Source organism: Tenrec ecaudatus, chromosome 4 (genome assembly GCF_050624435.1).
Source record: "Tenrec ecaudatus isolate mTenEca1 chromosome 4, mTenEca1.hap1, whole genome shotgun sequence".
Classification (NCBI taxonomy): Eukaryota; Metazoa; Chordata; class Mammalia; order Afrosoricida; family Tenrecidae; genus Tenrec; species Tenrec ecaudatus.
In genome coordinates, this window is record NC_134533.1 from 58219514 (window position 1) to 58238100 (window position 18587).

Here is an 18587-nt window from a genome sequence, read left to right on the forward strand (position 1 = left end):
AGAGATCAAAGAGTCTTCATCCCCTTCTGACTCAGACATTTTAGGGAATTAACCATTGCCTATGTGTGTCTGAGTCTGAATCAACTCGATGACAGAGGTATGTGTTTATTGGGAAGGAAAACGAGAGAGGACCATGCTACCCAGCCTGTGTTTTGCGTTCGTTACTAGAAGGCTGTATCCAGGTTGCGGTCTTTATGGTAGAGATGGCAGAGAGAAAAGAAATCCTAACAGGCAGCTGAGAGTGTGTTCTGGAATCTGGCACGTCACATTCCCTGACTCAAGAGTTTCCCACGGGGTCATGCTTCTCTCAGGAAGGTCTTCCTCTTTTCCAGATAAAATAGTGTAAATCCAGCAAGGGGAATGGGGGAGGAGAAGAGCAGGCCCGTGAGGAATTCTGCGCCTTTCCCCAGAGGCCTAACCCAGGTATCTTTCTACCACTTCTCACAGAACCAAGGCCAACAACTGGCCCTTCGGCTGTCCCCTCTGTGGCTGAGCCTGGCCCTGAGAATGACACGGAGCCTTCCTGATAATGCCTACATACACTGGGGGTCTTGGGAAGGGCACCCCATGCTTTCTGCCCTTATCCTTCAGCCTGAAATGCAAACACATTGATGGCTTTTCTAAAGCATACTGCACAGTGTGGTCTAGACAGTCTGTACTTCTGCGGGGAGGGGAAGAGAGGAGGAAGTTCCCAAGAGACTGGGCGAGGCTTGGAAGGTGTGGGTCAGCTGGCGTGGGCCAACCAGGGAAGGCAGCAATGAAGAGCAGGGTGTTACCGCATGGAATCCCCACCACCTCTGCAGGTTCGGAAAGTGATGGAGGAGCTCACCTGGGGCTCACCTGGTGTACAAGTGGAAAAGCCTAAATTGGAACTCAAGTCGGGCTGACTTGGAGGCCCTGCTAATTCCACTCTGCTATTGTCATTCACGGGGACCAGAGACAGCTGGTGGGGGAACAGGGGATGCTGAACATGAACTTTGCCTATGGCATGGGCTTGCCCAATGAGCCCCTACATCAACCTGCTCTTTCTGCTTAAGAACAAGGGGCCGCTTCGTGTGCCACTCCTAGGTACATTCTCAGGCTGTGAATGCTTGAAGCAAATGGAAAAGAGAGAAGTGGGGGGCGGACCAACCTTAACAAAAAAAGGCAAGGGTAGAGAAGGGCTTTCTGGGTCACGGCACGTGACCAAAGACATCAGATTCAGAAAGGAAGAAAATTGCCCTCTGAAGGTTCACACTCTAAATTCAACCCCATGTTTATGGCATGATGATTTCATGCTGGTTGGCTTTTTTGGGGAGCATTTTTTTCCTGGAGTGCCATAAAATTAGAATTTTTCAATCACTGCTAATTCCCTCTCCCCACTACCCCGCCCAAGTTTGTACCTTCAGCATTGAGAGGCATGTTTTGAATGCATGGAAAAGGCTAAACTATAATCATTGGCTGAAGTCTAATCCCTCCTGCAAGCCCAATAAATGAAAACTAAATATCAGCAAATGGATGAATTTCGGAGAAACATCTGTGTTCCATTACAGAATCGCTGGCAACAATGGTGTTGACATACTCTGTGTTTCCAGTCATTTCCTCTTGGATTTGCCGGGACTGGAGGATCCCTTCTCGTTTCTGAAACGGGGGTGGGGAGTGGGGTTTGGAAAGAGAAGAGAAAAAGATGGTTCAGAAAAATACCCTAAAAATGAAGGAGCGTTTCGGACGTTGAGAAAGCGAGTGGGGTTTGGGATATGAACTCGAGAGGAGAAAATGCTACAAGTCCAAGGAGACCCCTGATTTCTTGTTACTGGACTGTACCATTTGTACTTGAGTGCAATTACTGCTTAGTCCAAACAAGTAGGCTGTTGCTTGGATAGTGACTCTCTGCTTTCTTTATTGGGAGACACGCTGCTGGAAGCAAACTGTTAGCCTCCCAGAGTAAATCACAGCAAACCAAAGGGACACCGAGGCCAGGGCGTGTCTGCCCTCCAGCTGGGGCCACCGAGGGAAGCAGAGAGAAACACACGGAACTGTGGGGTTGAGAGGAAGCAACCGAGGCCAGTTGGGAGAATTCAGACAGAGGTAGCTTCTTTTCTTCTTTCACTAACTAATAAAATGGGAGTTTGAAGTGGTACAGTCCTCAGTAACTCGTCTTTTCTCCAAGATTAAGCACTTGATCATTCGCCACCTAATCATCCACCCATCCATCCATCATCCATCCATCATCTGCCCATTCTTCCAATCAATTAATCCTCTTTGTTTAATTAATCAGGACTTTGCATTAACAAATCCATGCTGGAGTTAGAGCAAATACTAACGCCCTGCTTTCTGGCTGCAAGGGAGACAGGGGTGCTGAATCAGGCATGTGTGCCGACAGTTTTCCCTAAACTGTCCCATTGACGATGCCTGCTCATTGACTAATAGCGTCCTCTTTAAGGGTCATCAGGTGTGTGTCACCCTTTGCAGAGAAGAAGTGCTGAACGGCCAGGAAAACCTTCCAAGGGGAAGTGGTCATTGAGATGGAACCCAGGATCTGACTGGACACAGAGGAGAGGCCATCCAGGTAGGAGGCGTGGCCCAATCCAAAATGCAGAACCAGGGCAGCCTTAAAAAACAAGCACAGTATTCCGAGGCTGCTTGGTGGAATCAGTGTCTGGAGGAACTAGTGGACAAGTGGGTTGGGAGAGTCGCTGAGTTGCGGCAGTAAGGAGCACGGAGTGCCAGTCAGAAGAGTTCCCATTTCATTGCGTGGCACGGAGGACTTTTGCTGTCGCTGAGAAAAACAGACAGCAAAGCATCCCCTAATTCAACAGCGTCATGTGTGTGATTCAGTCACCCTGGTAACATTGCTCACGTCTGGCCCCATGCTCACCTCCCTTATGAACATAAACACACACTGCCCCCTAAGGTCCTTATCTACTCATTAGAGTTGTTGTCGTCAATGTGACATCACATACGGATAGACGTAAAAGAGCACCACGCTCACGGCAGACCTTCCTTATGACTGACGCGAAACCACTGCTCAGGATTACGAGGATTTCAGGAGATCGTTTTGCTTTCAAGTCTAAAGATAATCTCAGGGCAATAGTTTTGGGGACTCATCTAGCCTCCACAGACTCAGAAAGTCTAGAGTCCACGAGAATTTGAAATTCTATTCTGCATTTCCTCCTCTTGATCATGATTCTTCTATAGAATTTTGGATAAAAATGTGCAGTGATAGTAGCCGGGAACCATCCAGTTGTAATGGCATGGCAGGAAGGCAGTTGTTCACGGAGGCAGGTACCCACACATTCTATTCCCTCCTCTTATTAAACTCTCTCTCCCCCTGGAAGTTGTTGGTTGTACACAAGCAGTCTCAGCAAACTTTTTAAAGAGATTTTTTTGGCTCTCGATCTATCACAAAACTTTTGCCAGGTATACAACTTACGGACAGCAGTTACTGTGATGGGTGTGCAGGCCTACCTCTAGTCCACGTGATTTCCCCATCACTGTTAATCCCTTTTTCCTCCTCGCCCTCACCCCTGTAACTACTAAGAAACTTTGTTTTCTACACATTTGCCTTTTTTGGGGGGCGGGGGAGGTCTTTTCATGTAAGCAAGACCACACAATATTTGTCCTTACCAAATTGGCTAATCTTACTCAGTATTTCTTCAAATTCTATCCAAACTGTAGTTCATATTTCTACTTCCTTTCTTCATATCACTAGCATGTATCTGCTGCTTCATGTGTATTTAGCCCACATTTTGTTTACCCGATCATCTGTTTATGCGCATTTCGTTCCATTTGGGAGCTATTGTGAATCATGCTACAGTGAACACTGGTATACAAGTTTCCTTTTGAATCGCTGCTTGCAAGTCATTAAGTATGGACCCAGGAGTGGAATAGCTGGGTTATATACCAGTTCAATTTTAGTCTACTGAGGAACCACTACGCTGGTTTTCCACATTGACCACTCCATTTTGCATGCCTATGGGCAATGGATAAGGGTTCCAATTTCCTCACATCTTCACCAACATTTGTTATTTCTGTTTTTTGTTTGTTTCCTTCTCCCCTAGATTTATGTTTACTCTAGCTGTGCTTCTAGGGGGGAAATAGTATTTCATTGTGATTTTGAGTTGCATCTCTCTGTTGGTCCTAGTGACATAGTGGTTATGCACTGGGCTGTGACCTGCTTGGTTGGCAGTTCGAAGGCACCAGCAACTCGGAGGGAGACAGACTGGCTTCCTACTCTCATAAACAGGTATGGTCATGGGAACCCACAAGGACGTTGCTGTGAGTCAGCACTGACCGGATGGCAGGGAGAGAGAGAATGGTTAATGGCACCGTGTTTTTTAAAACATGTATGTGTTGGTGGCAATCTGAATATTCTGTTTGGTGAATTGTCTATTCAAGTTCTTTGCCCATTTTATGATTTTATGATTGTCTTGTGTTTTTGTCTTGCTGTTATTTATGTTTTATATGTATATTTTGCCTATTATAATTCTGTTGGATATATGGTTTCTGGAGATATTATCTCAGTTGGTAGTTTGTCTTTTCCCCTGTTTTCATAAAATCTTTGAACAAAGTTTTACATTTTTATTAGGACTCATTTATTTACTTTGTCACTGGCTGTTTGTGTTTTTATTATTAAATAATCCCTTTTAAAAAAAAAAAAGCTAGGCCTGACAGCATTGTCCCTGTTTGCTTTATAAGTTTTTTATAGTTATTTACTTCATTTTGTCTATGTTTGGGTGTATGGTGTGAGGCATGGACCCTTCCTCATTATTCTGCACATTGTAATCTATTTTCCCAGTACCATTTATTTAAGAGATACTTCTCTTTCCATTACATAGACTTGGCACTCTTGTCAAATATAAGTTGGCTACAAATATGTGGGTTTATCTCTGGACTCTCAATTCTATTCTGATGGATTATAGGTCAGCGTTACCCTAGTACCAACTATCTTGATTACTCTAGCTGTATAAATCCCATCTCAAATCACTGACATGGAGTTCGGTTTCCAAGGTTGTAAATCTTTATAGGAGCAGATAACTCACTGACTCAGTGACTCTAGAGGCCAGGGTAGAACTGCCCCTGTGAATTTCCGAGGCTGTAACTCTTCACAGGAGTAGAAAGCTTGCCTTTCTCTCGCAGGAGCAGAATGCCTCATCTGTTGTCTGGTGGGTTTGAACCACTGACTTTTTGTTGATTTTGTACCCTGACTTTTGCTAAGTTCTTCTACTAGCTCTAGAAATTTTCTTGAGGACATTTTTGTAATTCTCTTTGTCTAGGATATCATCCTACACAGAGACAATGTTGCCTTTTCTTTTCCAACTTCACCTTTTCTTTTCTTTTTTGTCTTATTGCTCTGTCTAGAATTTCTAATTTAATATTGAATAGAACTGGTACAAGAAGGAACCCTTTCTTGTTCCTGATTTCAAGTGAAAAGCTCTCAGTCTTCCCTCGTGAAATATAATGTTGACCATTGGCTTTTCATACCTACATTATTTTGAGGACTTTTTTTTTCCTATTTCAAATTATTTAGGGTTTTCATCAAGAAAAGGTGTTGGATTTTATGAAACATCTTTTTGGCATCCATACAGATGGTGATGTGGTTCTTTCCCTTTATTCTGCTGATGTAGCCTATTATGTTAATTTTCTTTAAAATATTATTTCTTTAAAAAATCATTTTATTGGGGTTATGTTAATTTTCTTTCTCTTTCAAAATTTTTAAAGCTAATTTCTGATGCTGAACCAGCACTACACTCCTGGAGTAAGCCCAACGTGGTCACAGCGTGCAACTCCTAGTGGACCTTCGGAGTCTGTTTGCTAACATTTTGTGGGTCAATTTCACTTCTATATTCTTAAGAGAGATTGGTGTGTGCTTTTCTCTTTTGGTGGTCTCTTTGGCCGTAAAGCTTTATTTTTGCTTCATAGGATGAATATTCCTTTCTTCTACATCCTTTGAAAGATTGTAAACAGTACTAATCTTAATTTTAATCCAAATATTTGGTACAATTTGAAAACATTGAAACCATCTAGTTCAGGACCTTTTACATTTGTTGGGAGGCTTTTGTTCACTGATTCAATATTTTCATTTGTTATATTTATATTTGTTCACCTGTTGAGACTTTCTATTTCCTCTTAAGTCAGTTATAATAGCTTGTACACATTTAAGAATTTGTCCATTTCCCATCTGTTTCCATATAGTTGTTCACAATATGTTGTCGTAATTCAGGTTATTTCTACTGGGTGAGTTGGAATGTCCCCGCTTTCTTTTTTCATTTACATTATTTGTATCTGTGGTAGGTATATAATCATTTGTCAATCTGAGGATCAAGAATGTAGGGGTGGAATCTAACCTGTCAATCAGATCATAGCCAATGAGGCCTCTGTGTGGGCCTGGCCTTCTCCTGAGAATTCTGGGAAATCCGGTACTTCCTCCTTGGAGCCAGAAGACATTTCTCTCTCTCTGCCACTCCACGGGAGACATTACAGCTGACATGACACATGGAACTACGCTAGTGCCCTGTTGGGGACGCTACATGGACCTACTCTGATGCAACCATACAGGCCTCTGAAGCCGGACAAGCCACAGAGACCCCCGCCAGCCCTGCGATGCTACAACGCCACTGGATCCAAAGACTTCCCACCCACTGGCCTGTGATCGTCCTGCATTCAGCGTCACTGTATGTGAATCGTGAGTCTGAAGAGGATGTTATAGATTGGTATCGGGCATATAGGCTATTATCAGACAAGGACTTGATCTGAACCAGGTTGGGATGCTGTCTCAATGTTCAATTCCTCTTGTACAGAAAACTCTTTCTTAAGCATATGTGCTTATGAATTTGTTTCTCTAGTCTAGCCAGACGAACACAGTATCTTTTCTTTGTCAATTTTGCTAAAGGTTTGCCAATTTTATTGTTCTTTTCAAAAAACGAGCTCCTTGCTTTATTGATTTTCTATTTTTGACTTGAGTTCTGCCCCGTCCTTTGTTATTTCCTCCCTTCTGGTAGAGTCTGGCCTAGCCTGCTCTTGTCTCTCAAGTTCCTGAAGCTGTCAAGGCAGGCTGCTGATGTCATGTCTTCCTTCTTACAGGAGAATGAAAGGGCTCTGCAAGATTTTCTCATCGGAGTAATGGGGATGAATCATTCAATCTCGATTGGAGTAATGGGGATGAACCGTTCTACACAGCTATTTGCCAGACAGGAAGGTCAGGGCAATTGGCTGTCAGAGTGAATTCACCTGCATCCAAGGCTGAGCCGCGTCTCGAAGGAGCTTATGAGAGGCGGTGGCTCAGGTGAAACCATTCTTCTCCTCCCGACCTTCCCTTCATATTCCCAATAGTCAACCAAAGCAGTGCACTTGCGAGATACTTCGACAGAAGCAAAGGCAGAGTGGGGTTAAGGCCCAGAGTATATCTCGAGTACTTTTTACCCAAAGTTTAAAAAAGAAGAGAAACAAACAAACAAACAAACAAACAAACAGAAAAACCCAGAGAGATCATTTAAAGGAATTAAAAACAAACTGGGCCATAGAGTTTCTAAGGCTGTAAATGTTGATGGAAGGAAAATGCGCAACATTCTCCAAAGGGTAACTGGTGGGTTTGAACCACCAACCTTTTGGTTAAAAGCCTAGTGTTTTAATCACTGTCCCATCAAGGCTCCTTGAAAGGGAAACAAAACAAAACAAAAAACCAACCAACCACATCAAACCCTCATCCTTCGAGTTCTTCCAACTCCCAGCAATCCCACTGGATGGAGCAGAGCGGCCCCATGGGCCCCTGAGGCTATCAGAGGCCTCTCTCTCTTGGGGAGCAGCCCAGCACATAACCCACCGGAACCCTTTCGGAAAGGGACAAGGTGAGGGCACACCATAACTTTTCCCAAACTCAATACCCAGAGAGCACAGGAATCCTGGACACAGACCTCAATCTTAAACTTGATGTCGAATCAAATGCTTTTCTACAGAACAGAGCATGGGGGGAATCTGGGTTAAATAGCCTCTCCCACTGCATCTGAGTCACCTCCCTCCGTGGCTTGTTCCCTAAAGAGTTTTCTCTGTTTTTCAGTCAGTGACTCATGGCCAGTTCTCAGAGCCCTGCTTCAGTGCCTGTTTAACTTGATAAAAGCAAAACACTTCATAAAACCCGATCTCCATGGATGCCATTTTCTGTATCGTGTCCCCTTTTCTCCCACACGCTAACAAAACTGCCTACAGGAGAAATTAAACCACCAACTGCCTGCTGATGGCCTATAATTGAGATGAAAATAAGGCATACACTGTGAGCTGGCAAGTCACTGTTTCAAAATAGGAGCCCCTCTTTCCTGCTCAATCTTCGACTGTACTTGAAAACATATAATGAAGCAGATTCACAGACTATCAACTGCTAAACGAGCACACTGGAGATCGTCTGGATGAGCAAGAGGGTGCTGGTGCAGGGATGTTCTGGTGGGCCGTGTAGCCGCAGCACACAGATAGGGTTTATTGGCACTGTGCTGGAAGGCAATTCATGTTACCTCAAGGTCAACTGCAGTAAGTTGTATCGACATCGGCTATGGGTTTCCACCCAGTGCTCTCTGCTTCTTACATGGAGATTTTCCTCCCAGCAGGCAGGCTAGGGTGCTATATTCCTATTATCCCCCACAGATGCTCAGCAAGAGTTCCTGTGCGGCGCAAATGATTTGACCTTGGCGACCCACTAAAAAGGAATCATGGTGGTACCGTTGGGGAAGCGCTGGACAGCTGACCACAAGGTCAGAGGTTCAAGCCCAACAGCTACCCCTCGGGAGAAAGTTGAGGCTCTTTGCTTCCATGAAGAGCTACAGCTTCAGAAGCGCTCTAGGAGGGCACCCTGAGTCGGAATCGACTCAATGGCAGTGGGTTAGATTTGGGGACTCACCAAAAGATGGGCAGGTGGGACCCACCCAGCAGCCCCACCGGAGAAAAATGTGGTGGTCTGCCTCTGCAAGACGGCCTGTGGTGCTCCCTCGGCGCTGTTCCCACGGGATCACGCTGAGTCAGACTCGACTCAAGGGCGACGGGTTTGGTGTGGCTCTGGATGGCCAGCAGAGTTAAGTGCCCAGAGAGTGCGGAAGAAACACTTTATGAACACAGGTCTCGTCGATGGACTGAAGAGCCATGGGTCACAGTTGCAGCAGCCGCCACCCCCACCCCCACTAACATCTGATTTCTGAGAGCACTCCGCTCCCAGTCCGTCCATCCTGGGCTCTGGTCTGGCAACGGTCACTGCCCCTCAGGGCAAAAGGTTCATTTTCCTCACCGAGGGACAGCAGAGCCGCCCGCCACACGCTACTCTTCTCCGAACCTGGCAACCCAGGGAGCTGCCGGGGCCGGGGCTTCTCCCGTGATGCGTGTTTATTTGGAAAAGAACAGCAACAAACCGACAAAACGGTGACCTTTGGCTAAATGGGCCTAAAGATGGAAAACAAAATTGAATTTGAGTATCTAATGGGTCTAGGAGCAGAGTGAGATGGTCACGGGGAGAGAGCACACCCGCATTGTGGAAATTATACAGCCACATGTGAATGGAAATTCCGTCCAACACTTGGGAGATAATGACTTGAGACCCCAGCTGTGCTCTGGGCGGGTGAAAAGCAGCAGGGGCCTCGGAAGAGAAGCGACACGGTCAGTCACGTCCCTCTCAAACACACGCACACGCCCCCTCAGGTGCACACGTAGGTTTAGGTCTCCCTCAGCACCTGCGCGTCCTTTGTTTAACAAAAAGGTGAGAGTTCGCCTTTCTCTCTGTTGCAGGGCACCCTGGCATGGGCACACATAAAAACAGACACCTTTCCTCCCGGCCTCACAACACAAACACACCCTCCACACATCCTCCAATGTTATTCCAGAGACATCCTCCTGACAAAACCAGGTAGCCCACACAGGACGGCTCACAGAGGCACGCATTCTTCGGCTACTTGGGCGGTGCATCAGCACGCCTCAGACAACTCAGTCACAGGCCTCGCAATCTGTGCCACGCCCAGGGACATCTCAGCATGCATGCCTCGCTCCCTCGGGTCCTCTAGCCACTGTGGCTTGGCCCCCCAGTGGCTCAGCATCGCTGCCTCCTTAAATGGGTAGACGGCGGAGGTATTCTCCTTACCTGGACCACAACCACTTGAATGGAAACATGGTCTGGGAGACGGATTGGTGCCCGGAAATACTGGGACAGAGCAACCAGCAGATGCAGGATGGCCACCAGGCTCTTGGCGTGAATAGCTGAAATAAAAGATGCATTTGCCTTAGCAAGTTCACCACTTACTGGCTGTACGACTATGGCCTTGGTTACGGAGATACAGCACTGATGCGGAAATGTACAGGGGTAAGGACTTCCCCAGCTCATGCAGGCAAAGCTTCTGGTACACAGCAGGAGCCCAGGGACGGCTGACCCCTTAAAAATGACCACCTGTGTGAAACTGCCTGGCACTCGGTCATGAAAGCATGTGCCGTCTCCCGCCTTTCTTCCTCGTACAAGGAAAGATTTGCCAGGGGCTTTCTCGGCCTGCAGGCTCACAAGCCCTCATAGTGCCTGATTACAGAGGCCATTTAGAGAAGGCACGGAACAAGGGAGACCGAAAAGGCCCATCTGTGCACTTAGGATGCACAGGTCCATCCTGAGAGTGTCCTTGTGTCTGCCCGGGGATTGAAGAGCCTGTTCCAGCAGATGCTTTGAGAACCCTCCAAGAAAAAGGAATGATTCAGACCTTCCTTGGGAACTCATTAGAGTTTCTTGTTATCACTGCTACTTCAGAAGTTTCCTCCGGACTATGAACAACGGTTCGACAGCACCGGCAAACAGTAGATGAGCTGTTCCTAACTCGTAGCCTTCCAGAGCAGGTTATTTTTCAGTGCTGGCCTTTCAGGCCTTGCCAGCGAAGTCTCCCACAGTTACAGTCTCCAACAAAACCAAACGGCTCATGGCATGGGACTGGCCCTTGGACACGGTGGAGTCCCTGCCTGGCAAAACGCAAAAGCTTGCCCTTCTGATCGGCAGTGCCATGCCGCCTTCAGTGCAATCATTTGCTAGCCCTCCTGCTTAACTGATCCTCTCTCTCAGCTATTGCTCAAGGGCCATCAGCGACATAAGCTGACCAAAACAATTGGGGTCAAACAGGTTGTTCTGCTGAGATTAAAGATTATAGAAGAATCCTGACCAAAAGGAGAAAAAAAATAGAATTTCCAATTCTCAGAGGACTCAGACTTTCTGGGGCCATTGAAGCAAAGCCTTCTTTAAACCAGACACTAGTTTAGCTTAATTAATAAAGAATGTCTTGGGGGGAGGGAGCACTAGAACTGGTTCTGATTGCGCACCTCATTATAGAGGCGATTTAACCAGGGGTGGGGATGGGGAAAGCTCTAAGCTTGATGTGGTGAAGACTGTACAATTCTTGATATGACTGAACTAGTGAATTGCATGAGGTGTAAACTATGTGCCAATAAAACTTAAAAACATAATCATGAAGAATGCTTGCCATGAGCATTGTGCTTTTTCAAAGATCTGCAGGATAGCAGACTGATGGCAATGGCTGGAAAGGTTAGATAAGGGCTTAGGTGCGTTATGGCGTTGGGGAGGGACAGTTCCGAAAGGAGGGTGAGACGTGTACAATCAACGTTGCTGAATTGTCTGTGTAAAAATTGTCCCACATTCGGCCACATTTCTTTTCAACCACACAAAACTGAAAAAGTTATTTTTAAAACCCAGGTGTTCTTGCATCCTGGTGACACTCTCCACAGTCCTGATCAGTGTGTAGAGCGTCCACAATAAGCACCACGCCCTTTCCCAAGGTCGACTATTCTCCTTGGAATGTCCCCCCATACTTTCACAACAAGTAATGCCACAGTCCCCAAACGCACTGTGGAGGTTAACTTTATATGTCAATAGGCTACGGTACCCAGGTGTCTGGTCAAGCAGCAGCCTCGATGTTGCTTTGATAGCATCTTGTAGCTGTGATGAGCATTTGCAAGGAGTTCACTTCAGGTGAAGGAGAGAACCTCAGTACTGTAAGTGGGTCTCCTCTGATCAGATGAAAGCCAGAAGAACAAAAGTGAAGGCTTCCTGGCGAAATTGGAGTTTGGCCTCAAGACTCTTAACAGAAACCTTGCCTGAGTTTCTAGCTTGCCCCATGGATTTCAGATTCACCAGCTCTCTCAATCAAGTACACCAATTCTGCACACTTAACCAATTTTCTCCTCTCGTGTGTGTGTAATGTGGGTGTTGGTGCTTTTGCCAAGTCCTGTGCCAGTCTCCTAATGACCACTATGTATGATGAGCCTGTTATTGCAGGTACCCTGATGTCAATCCATCTGCTTGAGGATCTTTCTTTCTGTTCACCAACCCTCTGCCTTTCCATGCATGATGTCTTTCCTGATAACATGTCAAAGGCACATGAGCTGAAGTCTTGCTCTCTTGCTTCTAAGGAGCATTCTGACAATACTTTCTCCAAGACAGATTTGTTCACTGGGATATATGAAGAGTAAACCCCCCAAAACTGGAATTTTTTTCAAAGCTATGTATTTAATTTTTTTTTTTTTTACAAAACAACCTTAATACTTTCAAAGTACTCTCCATTACACTTAATACATTTGTCAAATCTGCTATTCCATTCTTGGAAACATTTTCAAATTCATCTGTTTGGATGGGTGATAGCACCTCCCCCGTTTCTTTTCTTCATCTCTTCTACATCCTCAAATCACTGTCCTTTCATGATCCTCTTTATTAGTGGAAACAAAAAGAAGTCGCACAGAGAGAGGTCAGGTCAGTAAGATGCATGGCGCAAGAGAGGCATGCTGTGTTTTGCCGAAAATTGGCACACTGAGATGGCTGTGTGAGCAGGTGCATTGCTGTGGTGGAAAAACCAGTGCCCCGTCTGCCACAAATCAGGCATTTTTTGTCACACACTGTCATGCAATCTTTTCAGAACCTCTAAATAGAAAGCTTGGTTAACAGTCTGACCTGGTGGAACAAGGTCAAAATGTACTATCCCCCTCGCATAAAAAAAAACAAAACCCAAAACCAAATGAACATCTTCTTGATCTTTTATTTCACTTGACGAATTTTGGGGGCAAGGTGAGCAGGGTGTCTTCCACTGGCTTGATTGATGGTTGCTCTCAGGGTCATAGAAGAGCACCATGTCTCATCACCAGTGATGACCTTGGAAAAAAAGTCTAGGTCGCTTCAGAGCTGTTCTTTCAAAGCATGGCTTTCCCCCTCCCGGTCAGTCAGAACCTGAGCTTCCATTAGAATTTCCCGAACCAAGCTCTACGCTAGTCCGGCCAACTTCCCCATGTCTTCTTCAATGGTCCCTTTGAGCACAAATGCACGGAGTTTGTTGACATTTTCATCTGTTCAGGAAGTTGACAGACATCCAGAACAAGGTTTGTCATCAATCGACATTTCACCGTTTTTTGAAATAAGAAAACTACTCATCCACTTGAGTTCTGCCCACAGCGCTGTCCTTGTAAGCTGTGTTCAACATCACAACAGTTTCTGTGGCAATTCTCCCTTGGCACGAAACAAAATTTCACAGCTGTTCACTGTTCTCTTAACCTCCCTGGTGGTCTAATTATATCAGTAATTTTGTACCCAAAGCAGTACATTGTTTTGCATAAAATTTGTTGTGTTATATTGTAGGCCTATAATTCTTAAGAAATTACTCATTTTAATCTCTCTAGTAGACATGATAAACTTTAATACACAAAATCATAAATTATAATAAAATAAATATAAAAATAATATAAAATTTCAATAATGTAATCAATGTATTGCTCAATTCTGCGAGTAATTCTAAGTCACTGTCGCTGTCATTTACCTGGTCTAAAACTCCTTTTGTGCTAAAGTGACACTTTTTTGATGCCATGGACAAAAAATTTCCAGGCAAAATTTTTTCCAAATGACAGTAAAAGGGCAGGCAGGGCACTGGAGACTGATCTAAGGACAAATACGAGGTGACTTGCTTTGATACAATGTTATCATCAATGTTTGTGTGTATATGTCTCTTTTAGACTTGCCCAGTTCTGCCCGGCCCGAGCGGCGACACTGCATGCAGAGAACGGAACGGAATGGAACGAGGAAGTCAGATTGCTCTGCGATCACAGCGGAGGACACTTCTGGACCGGGGAGCAGAAAAGGGACTTCTCTGCAGTGTAATCTCAAGTGTGGCTCGGGGTTACTGCTTCTGACAGTTAATATTTACCCCGAGCCATACTCGGGATTACCTACAAGCAGGTTAAACCAACCATCACAAAAAACAAGCTTCCAGAGAAACTGCTTTTACAAAAAGATTCACGGTGACTAGAGAGAACCTTCCTAGTGATGCCACTGGGTGCACTAACTCAGAGCAAGTTGCTCCATGCTTGCCTAGAGGGAAAAGTGTGTACTACAAAAGCTGCCCAGTGGAGCTTTTTATCTGTTTTGTCTGGCTACCCCCTCATATATATGAGTGGACTTCAAAAAGTTTGTAGACAAATTCCATTATTTTTCAATTCCATTTTTCCAGAATGTTTTGAAGCCCTCTTGTATATAAACACACATACATAAATATGTGTATCTTCCCACTTTATTACAACTACTTTCATTTGTAAAAATATCTGCTTTTTAAAAATGTTAGCTGCACATAAACACACACACAAACACATACACACACATGTTTATTTGATTTTGCTTGTCTGGAGAATCCTGACTGATACATACACTACATGCACAAAGATATTAAATATGATTTAATCTACAATTGCTAAAACACCCAGAAAAATATGTCCAATAGCAAGAATGTGGTTGGATTTAATTGTTTTCACTGTCTTCCCCCACCCCCTTCTTTGTATTAGCAGAGACATTCTGTTTAAAAATCTTAAAGGTAAAATTAATGAAAAAGGTTACAGCTGCTGTGGTCAAATGACAATGCCCAGGGTCCTCACTGCAGCCCACCCACAGTTTCTTGCTCTCCCCCATGCCTGAGGGAGCGTTAAGAGTCTCCTTGCAAATCTCTAGGCTGGCCAAGCACAGCTTAATAATCACTGCTTTAATAAGTTATGGCTCATTACGTAATGGAATAGTTTGCATGTGTTGAAAATCATTGTTATGATGATGTAGTTATAAATATTAATAATGCAATGTTACAGTGAAACTGGATAGAAGCTATGTAAAATATATATTTACAGATACACAACAAAATGAATATGTACAAACATGAGCATGTACTTGAGAGCAAGCAAGAAAAAAGATATATATATATATGTGAAAAATTACACTAGAATAGAAGATGGCCTTAATATTTTTCCTTTCTCAAAATTCTCTTTTTGGATAAAAAAGATGATGCCATGTTTTCAATTTAAATAAATTTAAGAAGAATAAAGCTATGTCATCCTTTCAATTAAAATCTTCTAAACAATGTTTGCATATTAGGCACCCGCCAACACTGCTGTCTCTCAATGTGCCTCTTGGAAGTGTTCCTCCCTGACATTCGGCAGAATGTGAGGCCATTGTGCACTCAAGTCAGGATGGAAGTGTCCAGAATGAGAGCAAAGGCCAAGACTTCACTGAACTCCCTGGGAACAGTGTCATGCTTGGGCTGGAAAACAATTCTAAAAGAAGCTGCTCAGTGAGAAATAGGCCTCCAAATCAGTCCTGTGGAGAAAATATAAGTTGACATGATTTTTCTAGCCAATTTCACAATAGCTATTATAAGCATAAAAATGTACCTACCCAATAACCATAAAATATTACTCCTAGGTATTTAAGCTAAAGAAGTGATTACGGGTCTGAGCAGAGAAACAGCATTGGGCTGAGCTGATATTAGTGGGGAAAAACCCAAAAACAACCATTTAAAAATCTTTCCATTTAAATTAAATATATCTATACAGTAACACTAAAAGACATGTAGAAGAAAATGTAAAGATAATTATCTTTTAGACAATATATACAAAGGGGCTTCAAAAAGTTCATAGAAAAAAATCCACTGTCTTTTGTTCTTTAAATTTTCTATTGTGAACTGAGTGAAGATTTACCGAGTAGACAGAGCCTTGGTTTTCCACTCAGCAATTCATGCACTTTTGTTTTCTTCACTTAATCCACTGCAATCCCCATTACGTAACATCACTCATACCACTTCCTCCCTGTGCTTCCTATTTAAATCCCTGCCTTTTTCCTAACCTTTCTGATCGGTGTCCTTGAGTAGCCACGGCCCCTTTGATCTCAAATGGCTGGCTCTTCTAGGCTTGCATATCTCTCCAGTGTGACTGTTCGCTTTGAAGGCCTGTCATTTGGCTGACATTGAGCCAGGAGGGTGAGTTCAATTCCAAACCTGAAGGGTTAGTAAGCGCCATAGTCTCTGGGGTTTCACCAGTCTCCTTTTGACCAGTAGGCTTGGAATGTTTTTATGATGTTTAGTTTCAGTCTACACTGAATTCCCACTCTACCTAGAACCTTCTACTGTGATCCTTTCCAGATGAGTTGGTAGCAGTAACTGGGCACCATCTAGTTCTTCTGGTCTCCTGGATGCAGAGACTGACGTTCATATGGTTCCTTAGTGCACTGGACTAATTGTTTCCATGTGTCTTCTGGTTTTCATTACACTTCTTTTCTCCAGATGGGGAGATACCACTAGATGCACCTTAGATGGCCACTCACGAGCTTCTAAGACTCTTGTTCCTAATCATCAAAGCATTGTCCATGAGACCATGATCTGGAGAGTTGGGTCCAATGACTCATTCCCTTAAGATGTTTGCTTCTATCTAAACGCTCAAATGAACTTTGTCTCCTACATAAGCTACCACAATTGTGGATATATTTACAACAAAGGTAAATATTCATACATAAATATCCTGTCAAACCTATATATATTGTAAATATACTTCTACTCTTCCTCCCATATTCATTCAGCCTGTCTATCTTATCCATGCATGTACTCCTGCATCACTGCTATTGTAGGATTGTGCTGTTATCTGTGTTATATTAAGCACAGCACATTGCCTTTCCCTTCACCTAAGTTCTTGAAATCTAATTGACATCTCCATTTGAAAGTGCTGTAACTATACTATGTCTCCATCTTTACTTTGGGATTATCTTATTATAAATTGCTATCTCTTGTTCACTATTCTTAGTCTTGTAGGTTTTACTTTGGATACATCTATATCTGAGTTTACTTCTGGGTGATGTCATGTACATTCATCTCAGGTCACTATATGCTATTGTTTATTCACTGTCTGAAAAACTGCCTTTAGTTTATCTGGAAATGTCCTAATTTTGTAATTGTATTCGAGGGACAGTTTTGCTGGGTATATGATTCTAGGTTGGCATTTTCTTTCTTTCAGAGTTTATACATGGCATCCCATTGCCTTCTTGCCTGCGTGGTTTCTACTGAGAAATCAGAGGTCAGTCTTATTGGGTCTTCCTTGTAGGTAACTGCTTGCTTTTCCCAAGATGCCTTCAGGATTCTTTCTTTATCTTTAGTTTTAGAAAGACTGGTTGTTATCCGTCTTGATGACTTTCTTTTGGGGTCTATCCTGCTTAGGGTTCATTCAGCTTTTTAAGTGCATATCATCTCATCTTTCATGATTTGGGGGAAATTTTTTCCCACTAAGTTTTCAATAATTTCTTCTGTGCTTTTTTTGGAAGTCTCTTCCTATTCTGGAAATCTGATCACATGTAAGTTTTCCTTTTTGATGTTGTCCCCCTTAATTCTTAGGATTTTCTCTTGTTTTCCATTCTTTTTCTGATTTTTCCTCACATACGTTAGTATTGAGAGATTTGTCTTCGACCTCACCATTTAGATCTTTGATTGATTCAATTCCACATCTTTCCCCTCTCAATGTGTTATCTATTTCTGAAATCTTATCTTTAACTGGATTTCTATTTGATGTTTATATGCTTTCTAATTTTTAATTTATTTTGTCAGCTTGTTCTTATATTGCTTTCCCGATTTTCCCAAAATGTTTTCCTGTGCTTTCTTTGATTTTGTATATAGTTTTCTCAACATTTCTCCCAATCAGTTGAAACTACCTAAATATCATTCTTTTAGATACCATATCGAACAATTCCAATGACATTTTTTCCTTAGAAAAGATTTCTGGCTGTCTTTTGTCTTTATTTTTGAGCCACTCTATCTTGTTTTTTTCTTGTGAACTGAATTTGTCTCTGAGACACTGAAGTCTGGTTGCTTTTGTCCTTAATTGCTGGTTGTAAGCTGGTGTGTTCTTAGGCCCTCACTACCTGTTTCTTGGTGGTGTGATAGAGAATTTGAGTGGGGGTGTAGTTCTCTGTTGCCTGTTCATGTAGTACAGTTGAGGTCAAGTTTGGTGGGTGTTGGCTGCTAATGGTGATCAGGGGGTACAAGAGAGTGTAGTAACCATCGTCCAGTGTATAGGGCTGCAGGAGATGTGGTGTGACTAGGTTGTGTGGGCAGTTTCTGTTTCACACTGAGTAGAGCAAAGGGGGAAAAAAGGGCAGGAAAAAAAAAGCACAACCAAAGAACAGCAAAAATAAAAACAACTTATAACAAAAACCAGAGATACAATAAAAAAAGAAAAATAAAGCCAACTAGAAGAAAGCAGGCAAGAAAAATCAAGAAAAAGGAATTCAATAACCAATAAAGAAAAAAAAGGAA

General features: G+C 43.4%; 1 protein-coding gene across 4 annotated transcripts in view; it reads right to left on the bottom strand.

Moving 5' to 3' along the window:
• The window catches only part of PARVA (parvin alpha), a 166616-nt gene that overhangs the window by 13251 nt on the left and 134778 nt on the right, over positions 1-18587 (bottom strand). For all 4 annotated transcript variants that reach the window (XM_075546050.1, XM_075546051.1, XM_075546052.1 and 1 more), the window contains exons 6-7: positions 10091-10206; positions 1562-1620 (exon numbers count right to left, since the gene is read on the bottom strand). In XM_075546050.1, the coding sequence (XP_075402165.1) occupies positions 1562-1620; positions 10091-10206 (175 nt within the window). The remainder of the gene's footprint in view (positions 1-1561; positions 1621-10090; positions 10207-18587) is intronic.